We start from the raw sequence: 15,911 nt of genomic DNA on the forward strand, positions 1-15,911 counted from the left end.
TTGCGACTAAAAGCCATATGAACACAAATAATAATCCAAATTCTCCTCATTTAGGCTCATGTATTTGTCTGCCGAAACATTCTTTAATGACGAAAACGGTCTTTCCTACATTGCAAGCATTGACAGATGCATACATAAATGTGGAAATTTGTAGAAATGTAAGGTTGAATAATTCTTGTCTGTCGAACAGAGATCTCTTTATTCCAAAAGCACTATCGATAATATTGACAGTATGTCAAACATTAACGCTCGTCCACTCCTGAACACTTCCTCAGCTCAAATCCGAACTGAAAGGTGAAAAGTGTTAAACGACCTTGGAGGGTGAAGGAGAACTGGAGCAAGAGTGTTTCTTATAGCTTTGCCGAAATACAGTACTTCATAGTAACGAGATTATACCTCCGCTTGGTGAAAACACCGAAATCATTGTGTAATAAAATGGTTTATCGTTCTTTATGGAAATTTTCAGGATAAATGAAAACCATGAGTCTTCTTACATCCTCTTTAACAAATCGGACTCCGAGCTTTGACAAAATCCTGGATACGTCTTTGTCTGTTTGTACTATAAAAGAACATCGCTCCGTAATCGGTTTTTTCTTCATTTTTTTTCTCTCAATACAGCGAAGTGTTTACCAGTGGACTGAGCAGTTCAGAAGCGCTCGAATGAGCGTCAAGGATGAGGAAGAAGCAGTGCGTCCAGTTACAACCACAGCTGACGTCAATACTGAACAAGTCTGTGCCTTGATTCTTAATAACAGGCGAGTGACTGTTGATGATGTGGCAAACAGATTCAGGTTAGTCATGGTTCTGCATATTAAATGATGCATAACAGGCTCAGCTTTTACAACTCTATGAGAGATAGTTTCCAAAACAATACGATGAAGAGCACAAGCGTATCCATGAAAAAAATCTGTCGGCATCTACTAACATAGGTGAAATGTTTCTGAAGCGAATCATCACTGGAGATGAAACATGGATTCACCACTTCGAACTAGACAGATTATGAAAGCAGTGCTAAGTGGCTTGCTGCGCAGCCAAAGCGATTGTTTGCAGATGGTATCAGAAAACATGTGCAACGGTCAACCAAGTGTATTAAAAAGCGGACTGACTATGTTGAAACATGATATCAATTCCAACTGTGTACTCTTGTTATAAAATATTATAAACATTGGTCCCAGATACTTATTTACTTAATCACATACCGGTATTATATTATTATTGGTGGTAAAATTTTGGAAGGTGTTCATGTAAATTACATACAAAATATCAGTATCAAACCATTCTAAGAATTTCCAGCGTATAGTATCCAGTTTATCGAAAAGGAAGGAAAAAGGATTAGGGTTCGACATTCTGTCGACAAGTACGTCAGTAGAGACGGAACACAAACTCGCAATGTTTCAAGGATGGGAAGAAAAAGCAGTCGTTCACTTGCAAAGGAACCATCCCGGCAGTTGCCTGGAGTGATTAAGGGAAATCATGGATAATCTAAATCTGGGTGGCCGGACGCGAATTTGGATCCTCGTTCTCAAATGTGCTAATGACTGTGAAATCTCGCTCGGTCAGTCTATCGACCGGTTTGATTGACGTCCTACCAGCATCGTACTCTCCGCACAAAATTCGCTGGATGAACTAGTTTTCCAATCAGATGAAGAAGGATTTGATAGGAAGGTTATGGTTGAAGATCCAGTCGACGGCGCGGTCATTAGTGGCGGTTTTGCCAGAAGATACAAGTGGGCCATACCTAGCAAAGTACTGAGCTTAAAAATGCCATCTTCATTTCTCTTTAGTTCTGGAACTCCTTCCAGTCCTTAGGGAGATGAAAAGTATTTGTGCACTGGTGTGTCCCTCTGTCTCATTATCTTAAGATCATAACAGGACACGATGGAGACTTTTACTGAACAGCGTTCACTACATGAGATGGGAAGCAGACCTCAAGACCCTTTAAACAATTTTTGAATTTAAAGGGAAACGAATTGATCTAAAAACAGCTATCACAGTCTGAGCACCTGCTCTTCAATGCTGCTCGCCATGAAACTTATATCACATGTTTCAAGAATAGTTGTTACCCGAAACTAACCAGGTAGCACGACATGCTATCCAAAGCTTTTCGTCTTCATTCATACGCTTCATCATGTTAAGTTTTTCCAGAAATAATTGTAATAACAGAAACTCCTAAATCAGTTCCTAAATTCCTACCATGACACAAACTCTACCATAATCCTTTAGCTATTCAAATCGTATTTCAGCGTATACCGTCGCTACCGTATGATATCTGACCGCTGGTCACCTCTAATAAGTGAACTGCTAATCGTAGAAGATAATCACTTTATTCACTCCTTTCTCCTGTTTCCTATATTCGCTGGATGGCGAGGAAAGAAATAAAACGATTCGTTCCCGAAATATGGGAGGGACCTAAAAAAGAATTATGTAAGTTTCTTCGAGTTAAATGCCCCGATGATTCTTATGTAATTAGTTTACTTGCATTGAAAGTTCATTGCTGGAGTTGCAATGGAGAAGAATTCAGTCAGCTGATTTGATCAGAAATACAGAAGGCATATATTCCCTAATATTCACTCACTAACGCAACAGCTACCTCATTGACGTGAACAGTTTCAACGAACTGCTTTTTTTCTCCCTTGCTCACGAATGTCATGAAACCAGCCACGTAACGTACCTTTGTTTTCACTGTGGGATCAGCTGACTGCGCCTGGTCGCTTTCCTCGGCCGCTGCTGCCATCTGCTGAAATATTCGCCCACATACCACTGAACCCTTTCCATTGTTATTTCTGAGGATAAAGATGGCTGCTGGATGTTGTGGAACCAAGAAACAGAAGCTGAACAATTCTACCAGTATAACATGTAACGGGACATCGTTAATACCAAATGGAGTGCGAAATGGAATGGTGGCGCATCCAGAAATGTGCTTTTTTTGTTTCGATGTTTTATATTGTCATTTACATAGCCTTGAGCCTCCGAAAACCCCTAACTTCTGCAACGATCCATAGTGAGTATTTTATTACTGTACTTTTATAATTGTATAGAATTTTTTGGTAATTTTGTTCCTCGCAGTTCTATGTTTTAATGCAGGCAAATTTACGGTCAAGCTGGATCCTAAGTGCAAGTGCAGGTATTCCTAGTTTCTATGACGAGTTGCATTACCAGTCAGTTTTTTCACTAAATAACGTAGTTGATTGGGTTTTGGCTGCATATTTGTGCAGTTCCTGAGCGTAAATTTTATTATATTAGCAGAACCAACTCAGAAATAAAATACGCTTCAGAATGTGCAGCAGCTTATTTTGCTGATTAGCATTTGAACAAAATAGTGAAGCAAAGACCCTAGGAGTCTCCAAAATGTACTGATTGTATTGTATTCAAATGATATTAATGCAATCCTTTTCTATTTGTTGAAATTAATACAACGGTAGGAAAATATATATATATATTTACCTTACAGTGTAACCCTATTTGCTGTAAAAGATCAGAAGTAAAATAGAAAAATATATTATTGATGTTGGTATAATGGTTCCTTGTAATTGGCGGTAGTTAAAGATAGTGGAAAGTAGCCATATGTTTCAGCTGTGTACCTTTATTGTCGCTTACCAAAGGCCTGCTTTGTGATGCTAATCTAAAGAAACCATGACCTCATGTTGCCGTGTTTGAAGGAACAAGAATTTAGGAAAAAAAATGCAAGAAATTACTAAATGTTGTTGACAAGTAGCTTTTCCTTGCATAAAATAGTAGAAGCTGTTATTTTTTATGTGGAGTCAAGTAGACATCAACAAGATACGATATTGGGGTTATGTTTGATAATCCTCATTCTGTAGAAAGTTTGATGATACTTTTTGTTAATGTACTGTTTGCTCATTTGGAGAGTGTGTCATTTCTAGTCAGCAACTAACTATAGTTGAGACTTAACTTAGTAATGCTGCTGTTTTGAAATGATAATTGTAGTAGAAAGATATTGTAATTAGTGTTTACTTTCTAGCAGGGAGCATCAGTTGGAGAGTTTGATCATTGACCTATAATTTTTCTTTGGTAGCAGCTGGTGGTTGTTTTGACTATATTCCGAAACAGAACAAATGCTCATGCCTTTATGGTTAAAACCTATTTTGTCTAGCTAGTCATTTTCCTATCACCAGTCAGTTGTTACTTTGTGTTCATGTTTCACTGTTCTTAGTAGTTTTGACCTTCCTGTTTTGTAGGAAAATGTAGTAGGTCATCAGGATGAGGGAGATTTTACTGTTATTATTCACAAACGCACTCTAGAACTACATCTATCTTCATTTGTTCTGTAAAGTTATTGTAAATTAAGATTGAAGTTGCTAAGTTGTGTCTAGTGATTTTAATTAATTGTTTCAAACACTCTGGAAACAATGTTCATTAAGGATATTCAGCCAGCTATATTGTGCATTGATAAATACTGCTTTTGTTTGTTTGTTTGTTCTCACAAAGTGTCTCTTAACTGCTGCAATGTATACAAATTAAATTTTTCTGTCTTGTTTCAGTCCCCTGTTCGTGACATGGAAGATTGGAAAGGATAGGCGGCTACGAGGCTGTATAGGCACCTTTAATGCCATGAATCTCCACTGCGGATTGCGGGAGTATGCAGTAACCAGGTGAGCAGAGCTCTCAGACTGGTTTCCCCTGGCCGGACACTTCACTGCTTTGATTTTGATTGAAGTGTTAGTTTTAATAAGTCTAAGGAACTATTGTGGCCCTATCTTTCTATAGATCTGTGAATTCATGTTTGGAACTGGTAAGTAACTTATAGGGCAATTTGAGTAGGTCTGACCCACTCCCAAAGCTCCTAATCCTAACCTGTAAATGGTGGAAATTTTTGTAAATGTTTGTAAAGAAGTTGTTGGGCAGTGGATACATTCTATTGTGTTGCTTGAAAGATGAAAATAGGGTGGGGGATGGGATTGGAATTGGTTACTGTACAATAATGGTGATGTGTAGAATTAGAGATAATGTTGCTTCTGCTGAAGTTCGTACTATATTACTAGATAGCTTAGCTCTCGTGTTTTTTTTCCAGGTTTGTATATGGGACAGGCTTCAGTTCCTCTTGTAAGTGAATCCTCAACAAATATATTTGGCCATAAAGACATTATATAATTTTCTTCGCTTTCAATGCACAAACCTAGCATCATTGAAGAGTCATGTTAATCTGCATTTCTAAACTAGGCACATTTTAAGAAGGTGAAAGCATAGATGATTTATGTGGAAATAATACACGAATTCACATGAACAGATCTGTATTAATGGAGTTGAAACACAGTAGGCAAATTACACACCAGGTGAAGTTTAGTTGCTAGACAATGAAGTGATACAGTTTATAGAGTTCATATTTTCTTAGTTGTGGAATTTTTTTGCCTTCACTTAAAAGTGTTCTTTCAAAAGTTTGCCATGCTCTCTTGAAACTGAAAACAGTTACATGTATCATGAGAAGCAAATACAAATAGGTTACATGCTACTGAGAGGTGTCTGTGTGTAACTCATTTCCATTAAGTAATTGACTTTATTTAATAAGGTGTTATGGAGTGCCATGCATTCATGTTCTAGATTACCCTTTTGGCATGTAGTGACGTCCCCTGTGGTAATACCTCTTTCCTGGGTGCACCATTGTTCAAACTCCATGTTAAACTGTAGGTTCCAACATAACTATAGATAGTTTTCAAATGTTGGAGGAAGGCAATTACATACAAAAATCAAGGCAATAATACGTAGTAGAACACTGTAGTGTCAAAAAGGTAGTTTGGAGGTAGCTTTGCTTTGAATTTGACCAAGTTCCATCTTATACATCATATAGAGTGGGCTACCTTCACTAGGCTATTGCCAGTTTTATCCCCTTTCCCTCGCTGAGATTAGTTATTCATCTCCATGAGTACCATTGTTTTTCTACTTACACACTGAATCTTAAACACAAGTATTATTGTGCACTTTCTGAGCACAATTTTAAAGTAAATCAGTAGAAACAATAATAGATTACTGCCATGAAAAATGTAATTGGACTGTTAATGATGGCAGGCATAAAAAATTATAATAGTTATGAGAAAAATACAAAGTACTAACAAACGTTTTGGAGTTTGCTTTATGTAGCAAGTATAATCAGCATGAACAAGAAATAATCAGATAAATACAAGTGGAATATTTTACTTATCGGAAACTGTAGTGTTTACATCTGCTGCTTTTTTTTTTTTCTTGGATTTTTTTTCTCAGAACAAATTAGGGTGCCCACATTTGCCAAGTATGTATTATCATCACTCTGGTATTTACATGTTTCTTAATTGCCTGTGAAAATGTTGCACTGATTGTGAAAGTATAATTACTTGTTTTTTAATTTTATTCGTTGAAACACTTGCGAATATTGTCGAAGTAGTTGAACTGGCCTACCCATTAACAACTTAACTATCTGTGTAAACCACTGTTTATGTTGATATCTTGTATGAGCTGCAAGTCTTCTGAGGTGACCTGTCTGATGTGCTGCACAGCATATGTTTACAGCATTGAGTTCCTGATGTGTTCATAGTATGACATGACTTACTCAGGTTATTTTATTGTCATGGGGTTACTGTACAAGCATAAGACAGCTTGATACCTTTCATTGTTTTAGTAACAAATTTAATATTTTACAGTGTGTTTGCCTATTCATGATTAATGAAATCTAAAACAAAATCCTGTCCTTTATACATTACTTTCTACTAGTTTCAGATTCGACTAATGGTTACAAATTCCTTCTTAATTGCATGCCATTTTGTTTTTAGATAACTGCATTTCCTAATTCCAGGTCGGCAGTCACAGACAGTGCAGAAAAGGTTTTATTGTGCAATATGGATCATTTCGTATAATCTGCTTTAAGCATGATACAACTGTAATTAAACATACTGAATGAAGTTTTCATTATTTATTACTTAATTTGATGGGCTGATTCTGTTGTTCTGCCTTTAAAGATGATGATGGGAGAAGGAAATGTTTTGTGGCAACTGGAGTAGTCAAGACTGAGAAATTGGTTTTGGTTCTTCCAGAAACAACAATTATGTACAAACTGCAGTACTTCCATGAAAGTCATAGGAGGAAAAAAAGGGGTATTTTGCTGTGCAGTTTTCTATGACGTTCAAGCATCAACTCTATAACCAAAGTTTTTGAATTACCATTTCACTCTCTTCCCTCTCCAATGCAAAATCAAAATTTTAGAAAGTTCAAAACAAAACTGATTTATACCTTATAAGATCTTAAGCATTAGATACAAAAAATTGAACTACACTTAAGGACATTGAGTTGGTACATACTATGTTTTATGGTAGCCATATAAGTTCACAATCCAAAAATCATTTAGAAAGTAATTTGAACCTGAAAGTAGTGCTAGATAAATCACTACTTACTTCACATGTGATGTTGCTTATAAATACTTCATTAAGCTGCAGTAGAGTGACTGAATGGTCAAGAATTTTGTGACGATTGGATGTTACATTTGCTACCCTTAGGCAAGCATTCTAGGAGATATGGGCAGACTGTTGTCATTATTATTACTAAGTCAAGTCACGAAAAAACTCTGAAAGTTGTAGAAAAGCAGTAATATTTTTCACCAGAGTGCTGCTAACAAATTCTGCGGCTGTTGATCACTCAAGCAGAATGTAGTTACAGAGATTCTTATTCAATAGACAATCTGTATGAATTGTTGATTGAGGATAGATTCCTAGTAGAGTTGGTGAGTATGCAAAAACAGGATCATAAATTTTGCTGAACTCTTGAAACTGTGCTGCCAACAGTCACCTTAGGAATCACATTAATTTTTTTGAATGTGTCAAGATCATCATTAGGCTGTACAGTACAATGATAGGGTTAGTTGATGGATTATTGATGCTTGTGAAATGAGTAAATAAAGTATGTGGGATGTGAACTTCTATAGTGTTTGGAGGAAAAAAATAAATCACAGTAAAGTAAGCTACTACAAACAGCATAGTGAACGCATTATTGTGGCCAAGATAGATACGAAGCCCACACCTACTACAGTAGTACAAGTTTATATGCCAACTAGCTCTGCAGATGACGAAGAAATTGAAGAAATGTACGATGAAATAAAAGAAATTATTCAGGTAGTGAAGGGAGACGAAAATTTAATAGTAATGGGTGACTGGAATTCGAGTGTAGGAAAAGGGAGAGAAGGAAACATAGTAGGTGAATATGGATTGGGGCTAAGAAATGAAAGAGGAAGCCGCCTAGTAGAATTTTGTACAGAGCACAACTTAGTCATAGGTAACACTTGGTTTAAGAATCATGAAAGAAGGTTGTATACGTGGAAGAACCCTGGAGATACTAAAAGGTATCAGATAGATTATATAATGGTAAGACAGAGATTTAGAAACCAGGTTTTAAATTGTAAGACATTTCCAGGGGCAGATGTGGACTCTGACCACAATCTATTGGTTATGACCTGTAGATTAAAACTGAAGAAACTGCAAAAATGTGGGAAATTAAGGAGATGGGACCTGGATAAACTGAAAGAACCAGAGGTTGTACAGAGTTGTAGGGAGAGCATAAGGGAACAATTGACAGGAATAGGGGAAAGAAATACAGTAGAAGAAGAATGGGTAGCTCTGAGGGATGAAGTAGTGAAGGCAGCAGAGGATAAAGTAGGTAAAAAGACGAGGGCTGCTAGAAATCCTTGGGTAACAGAAGAAATATTGAATTTAATTGATGAAAGGAGAAAATATAAAAATGCAGTAAATGAAGCAGGCAAAAAGGAATACAAACGTCTCAAAAATGAGATCGAGAGGAAGTGCAAAATGGCTAAACAGGGATGGCTAGAGGATAAATGTAAGGATGTAGAGGCTTATCTCACTAGGGGTAAGATAGATACTGCCTACAGGAAAATTAGAGAGACCTTTGGAGAGAAGAGAACCACGTGTATGAATATCAAGAGCTCAGATGGCAACCCAGTTCTAAGCAAAGAAGGGAAGGCAGAAAGGTGGAAGGAGTATATAGAAGGTTTATACAAGGGTGATGTACTTGAGGACAATATTATGGAAATGGAAGAGGATGTAGATGAAGACGAAATGGGTGATACGATATTGCGTGAAGAGTTTGACAGAGCACTGAAAGACCTGAGTCGGAACAAGGCCCCCGGAGTAGACAACATTCCATTAGAACTACTGATGGCCTTGGGAGAGCCAGTCATGACAAAACTCTACCAGCTGGTGAGCAAGATGTATGAGACAGGCCAAATACCCTCAGACTTCAAGAAGAATATAATAATTCCAATCCCAAAGAAAGCAGGTGCTGACAGATGTGAAAATTACCGAACTATCAGTTTAATAAGTCACAGCTGCAAAATACTAACGCGAATTCTTTACAGACGAATGGAAAAACTGATAGATGCGGACCTCGGGGAGGATCAGTTTGGATTCCGTCGAAATGTTGGAACACGTGAGGCAATACTGACCTTACGACTTATCTTAGAAGAAAGATTAAGAAAAGGCAAACCTACGTTTCTAGCATTTGTAGACTTAGAGAAAGCTTTTGACAATGTTGACTGGAATACTCTTTTTCAAATTCTAAAGGTGGCAGGGGTAAAATACAGGGAGCGAAAGGCTATTTACAATTTGTACAGAAACCAGATGGTAGTCATAAGAGTCGAGGGGCATGAAAGGGAAGCAGTGGTTGGGAAAGGAGTGAGACAGGGTTGTAGCCTCTCCCCGATGTTATTCAATCTGTATATTGAGCAAGCAGTAAAGGAAACAAAAGAAAAATTTGGAGTAGGTATTAAAATTCATGGAGACGAAGTAAAAACTTTGAGGTTCGCCGATGACATTCTAATTCTGTCACAGACGGCAAAGGACTTGGAAGAGCAGTTGAACGGAATGGACAGTGTCTTGAAAGGAGGATATAAGATGAACATTAACAAAAGCAAAACGAGGATAATGGAATGTAGTCAAATTAAATCGGGTGATGCTGAGGGAATTAGATTAGAAAATGAGACACTTAAAGTAGTAAAGGAGTTTTGCTATTTGGGGAGCAAAATAACTGATGATGGCCGAAGTAGAGAGGATATAAAATGTAGACTGGCAATGGCAAGGAAAGCGTTTCTGAAGAAGAGAAATTTGTTAACATCGAATATAGATTTAAGTGTCAGGAAGTCATTTCTGAAAATATTTGTTTGGAGTGTAGCCATGTATGGAAGTGAAACATGGACGATAACTAGTTTGGACAAGAAGAGAATAGAAGCTTTCGAAATGTGGTGCTACAGAAGAATACTGAAGATAAGGTGGATAGATCACGTAACTAATGAGGAGGTATTGAATAGGATTGGGGAGAAGAGAAGTTTGTGGCACAACTTGACTAGAAGAAGGGATCGGTTGGTAGGACATGTTTTGAGGCATCAAGGGATCACAAATTTAGCATTGGAGGGCAGTGTGGAGGGTAAAAATCGTAGAGGGAGACCGAGAGATGAGTACACTAAGCAGATTCAGAAGGATGTAGGTTGCAGTAGGTACTGGGAGATGAAGAAGCTTGCACAGGATAGAGTAGCATGGAGAGCTGCATCAAACCAGTCTCAGGACTGAAGACCACAACAACAACAACAATTTATGACACACTTCTCCATATATAAAAGAAATGGGAAGGAATGGTGGATGCCCCACAATAAACATGAGGAATGTAATTGTGTGTCTCGTAAGTCACAACCATAGGCTATTACACAATCAAACAGAAATGGTAGAAAGACAGGAAAACTAATGCTAGGAAAATATTTGTTTATAAATTTATTACCTTATTGTAAATGTTGTTAAAAAGCTCCTGAATCCCACAGAGCTAAGCAGAAAGAAAAGATTATACACCCAGAGCCGTAAGTTTTAAACAGACATTGAAATTGTTACTGTGCTTTGTAGTTTGTTATAGCACTTTGCTTAGAAATTTTTTATTTGTAAATGCCTCATTCATTTTAAGTTAGAATTACTGAAAGCAATTTTATTAGTTGCCTGCACCCATGCATTGTTTTCATTTCCTGTATTAGAAATGTCCTATTCATTTAATTCTTCTTACCTTCCCCACAGAATCGGTATTGTAGTGTGATACATAGCCCTGTTGAACTTCATTGGCGATGTTAACGCTTAAAACCTCCTCCTTCTATTACTGATATTGAGAGGACCAGGCCCACTGATGTGAACTGTAGATTCCATCTGTTTTCTCAGTGATTAATGTAGTGACCATGTGAAACGACTTAGATCCAGCCATAACCGTAGGTTTTTTGATTGCTCATCAAACTAGAGTACATGGGAATATTAGTTCACCTTAGTATATAAATGAACAAAAGATTTACTTAACATTGACACAATTGTGTGCTGCAGGATTGCTTGATAATTTACAACTGATACTGACTATGAAGGCATCACATGATGCACAGTTTAACCATTGTGAGGCACTGTGTTAGACATTTACAATGGTAAAAGTTTGTCTGAAACTTTTATCAACTCATTGGTCCTACTGGGTGATGTTGACTGCTGTAGCTAAGATCTCGAACTGGGCTGAGCTTACACTTGCTCGACACTATATTGACCTACAGTGTTAGGGTGCTGCTGTGTGGAAGGGGAGATGTGGTCTTCATGTTAGCCTCCATACCTCATTGCAGATTACAGCGCAACCTTGCTAACATCTGTGTGTTATCAATTCTAGTTGCCGACTTTGTTGTGGCACTGCAATCTCTGGACGATACCACAGCTAATTAGTAACAGGTTTAAGAAGTTTTCCAGCAATTCTGTCATAGACCAATAAGGCAAGGTAAACAATAATGCAAACCTAGATATGAATATTAAAAACATGGTTTTGTCTGGAAATGGTATGAGCTCTGTGTACTTAGCAGTGGTAATATATTTATTATTGAATTGTGGTAACTCTTTTCGTGCAGCTCTGTTTTAAGTAGCAAATTGAGTAAATATTATTTTAAAACATCTGAATTTGCAAGTACATTGAAGAACATTTTCTTGGCTTCAGAGCCCAGTAATTGATACAGAATCCAGTTGGCATGTTAGCTATATATGTGAATTGTAAATTATTTATTTTGATTAGTAAGACATTGCATTTCAGTGATTTTCAGAGCTAAGTGTTTTTTCCAAACCAGAGAAAAAAAACTTCTTGGGGTTTGCTTTAGAAGTGTCGTAAATTCACAGTTGCTTCAGAACATATACTGTGTTCTTAAAACAAAGTTTCCCCAAAATATGAATGAAAACGAAGAGGTCAGTTTTTCCAAGATGCAAAGAATTACAGAAAATTGATCTGTCAAAAGAACTGATAGAATTTTTTACAAGAATAATTTCCTTTTTATGGCTGAAAAGTTTGTGGCTCTACTAGCTCAGATGTGTTTGACAGTTGCTGCATTAAGTATGATATTTGCAGTGAAACTGGTAGAAATTACTCTGTTTTGTAGTTTTACCTGTCTCAGTAAGATGTGAGTAGGAAGAACCACCTGTATGAAGTGGAGTGAAACACATTTAAGACATTTTTGCTAAAGGTCTGTAATAAGTATTTTGGTGCATGTACTATGCCAAGAAACTCCCAAATGTACAAAAATTTACTTAAGACAATGAATTACACAGATATAAAATGAAACTACTCTCAGGCTATCATGTGCACACAAAGTTTTACTAGAAGAAAGATGGAATTTAAAATTGTAGAACAGGATTTGCATTGGGTTGTAGAACATCGGAATATAAGAAAATGTTAGCTTATTATGTTGTACATTACTAATGAAACAGTGGAGAGTTCAGCTTGGAATATCAACAATTTTGTGGAAAGGGTAGATTGCTAATCACAATTAAGATAAGTGTAGTTGCAGAGAGGTACAATGAAAAGACTGTTCCACATTGAGCTTTCAGACAAAGCCTTCCTCAGAAAGAAAAACGTACATTCATACGAACTGGTGCACCTCGTGCATATGTGACTGCTATTTCTGGCCACTGCAGTAAGAATGCCAATTTTACTGTAATGTGTGGGACAGCTGTGTTTGCTTATGTGATTATTTGTGTGTTTTCTTTTATGAATAAGGTTTTGGCCAAAAGGTCAATGTGGAACAGTTTTCTCGTTGTGCGTGTTTGCATCTCATTGTGTCTTCTTTACAGTGAGCAGCAATTTATCCTTCTCATAAGTGCTGAACATTAATAATGGTTTGTAGAGACATTCATGTGTCCTTTTCTCCTTCCTAAGATTGCTCTTTGGTAGACTGTAGTATATCCCATTACCTAACCTTGTTATTTCTGAAGTTTTTATCTTCCTTTTCTTGTGGAGGCTCTGGTTGCTTTTTGAAACGTTTATTTTATCTGTATGTAGGCTAGTTGCCTTCCAGAAGCAGAAATACTATTTACGTGTCCAGCTTTTTTCTGCAGCAGGAAATCTAAAATTGATTAAGAAGTTACTAAAGTGTTATGGTTGCTATAACATGGCCTGTAGTTTGAGGAAAGTGGAGTTTAAGAATTGTGGAGCATCCACCTACAACTATCCTATACTTCAACATCATCTAATTAATACCACATGTTCTTCATTGTAAAAGCAGTAAACGGTCAATGGCTAACGTTTCTGGGAAACCAGGTGAAGCTCTGATTTTTATTCTTGGAGGTGAAGTGGTCTTAAAGGTGTTCCATGCAGCCTTGTAGCATGCCTGAAACATCGTGAGATTGTCTCTACAATACATTTGAAACATATTGGATCACTTCATTACGTATGGTAACAGTGGGTTTAATTGCAACATGTAACATATGTGTGTATGTTATTTATGTATAATACTTTTAAAACAATTTGTGATATGAATTGTATATCATATTTTGACTTTAGATATATATTTTCAACTGTAAATGTAAATTTACATCCCTCTTAGTACATACTGGAAAACATACACTGACTTCAGTATTTCTGCTGCACAAAAATGCAGGCTTGAAATTTTGAATGAGATGTTTGATCACCAGATCTGTATCTTTGACTGGAGAGTAGCTGACAGTCTTAACATTACTTCTGAAGAACATGTTTTCACAAACTGGTAGTAAATTGAGATTCATATGTATAGTATTAAGCATGTTGTATCTGAATGCAGATTTTTGTTGTTCAGTAATAATATATTTTGTGCAGATCATGCTGAGATACAGCACTGGTGTCCAAACTTCATTGGTTGCAGGTAAAATCTACATCTTCAGCTGATAAATGAAGTGCGATGTTGCTTCGTGTTTCTTACCATAATATAGATGTTGTATTTCAATGGCATATAATATTTCCTTGATACTTTTTTTTCTGCATTGTACTCTGCATTTACTGCTTTCAGGCTCACCTCGATTTTGCAGTCTCTACAATGCGTTGACTTCAAGTCTCAGATGATTTGGGCATTAAGCTCCAGATACAAATACTTGCTTTTGCATCTGATAGTGGTATCTTTGCATATTTGGACAATGTTAAAGCACATTGTGGTTAACATCGCATTAAAGACTGAAGATCCATCAATGAAATAAAAGAAAAGACATGTTAAGTCATCCCAGTTGGAGCTTTTTACACTAAATCTTTTGAAGCAGTGAAAGCAGACAGCAGGTTCAGTAGAACATTTGCTGTTACCTCAGTGCACTAAATGTTAGGAAAATGGGATCCCCAGCATAAATGTTCATAATTCAGTTTTTCTTTTAGTTGTTCATTTGTTTCTGAAACTCTTACTGTTGTTAAGCAGTTATCTCCATCCTTTAAGGACATAGGTTTTTTTCCCCTTCAGAATAATTTGACTAGTTTAAAGTATGAAGGTCATTAGTTGCTCATTGTCTCCCAGAAGGCCAACCCCTCGTCCAAGATCGTGGGAGACGGACAACGGCACATAGTAGGGGATATCTGTAGGGATGAAATATGGCTAATAGCTCATGTATATGATTGGTGCCACAGTTAATGTGATTCCCTTACAGAAACCCTGAAGAGTGGCGGCTGACGGGGCTCTGGTGAAGCATGATGTTAGCAGCAAAATATCAGTGGATGAAATATAGATAGGTTCCTTAGAGTGACAAAGAAAAAGGGAATTTACTGCCTCTACCATTACATCTTCAATGTTTACGCACCACAGTATTGCGCACGCTTTTATGCTTCCTATGTCACATTACAAATAAAAGCTAAGATATAGATGACATAATGGCCTGTGTTTTCATTTTGGTCTATATAAAAGAAAATGTGGGCTTTTCTCCTCCATTGAGGAAGGTATATCTGGGACAGCATGATACAAAGCTTATGTGTGGGAATGTGGTTGTTTCAAAAGAGTTCGTTGTCGATTGCAGTTATGAATACCTACAAAATGTTAATTATCTGAAAGCCAAGTGGCATATTTGCTGCAGCTTGATACTGTTAGGTTGCTAATGGGCTTATGCAAAACTTAAGTGCCTGGAAATTTAAAAGTACCTAATTACCGAAGTAAACATATGTTGATATGGTTGAAAGAACAAATAATGGAATAAACAAGTGTCTACAGACCACATAGAACATACTCTCGATATTGAGAGTCAAACTCAAATGAATTATCCTGAGATAAGGCAGCAAAAAAAGGGGGGGGGGGGGGAATGAAAAGGAAGACAGTACAATCGTGAAACGTAACTGCATTAAATATTACAATAAAATTGTTCTTGTCTCCTGTTGTGTTCTAGTATGAACCAATGGTTTTACCACTATGCCAAGTGTCAGATTGGAAATTGCCCTATTATCTCATTATATGCCACTGTATAGCTCATCACTAGAGTGGATTCGAGAGGAGGGAGCTGAGGTTCATTATTGATAGGTAGTTAACTTGATTTTTATTGGCTGATTATTTGCAGGATGGGTGTCACATCGTGACAACAGCTTCCTCCTAATTCACAATATTATCCCATAGAATCAAATATAAATGCAGTCAGTCGGGACCTAATCTCGTCTCA

The 15,911-nt window shown here is 37.0% G+C and overlaps 1 protein-coding gene across 1 annotated transcript in view; it reads left to right on the forward strand.

The window, feature by feature from the left end:
• The first annotated feature begins 1,638 nt into the window (after window positions 1-1,638).
• Window positions 1,639-15,911, forward strand: part of LOC126336579 (AMME syndrome candidate gene 1 protein homolog) — a 53,344-nt gene continuing 39,071 nt past the window's right edge. The window contains exons 1-2 of the mRNA XM_050000436.1: window positions 1,639-3,001; window positions 4,503-4,613. Coding sequence (XP_049856393.1) covers window positions 2,796-3,001; window positions 4,503-4,613 — 317 coding nt within the window. The 5' untranslated portion in view covers window positions 1,639-2,795. The remainder of the gene's footprint in view (window positions 3,002-4,502; window positions 4,614-15,911) is intronic.

The sequence above is a fragment of the Schistocerca gregaria genome, chromosome 2, assembly GCF_023897955.1.
Source record: "Schistocerca gregaria isolate iqSchGreg1 chromosome 2, iqSchGreg1.2, whole genome shotgun sequence".
Lineage (NCBI taxonomy): Eukaryota > Metazoa > Arthropoda > Insecta > Orthoptera > Acrididae > Schistocerca > Schistocerca gregaria.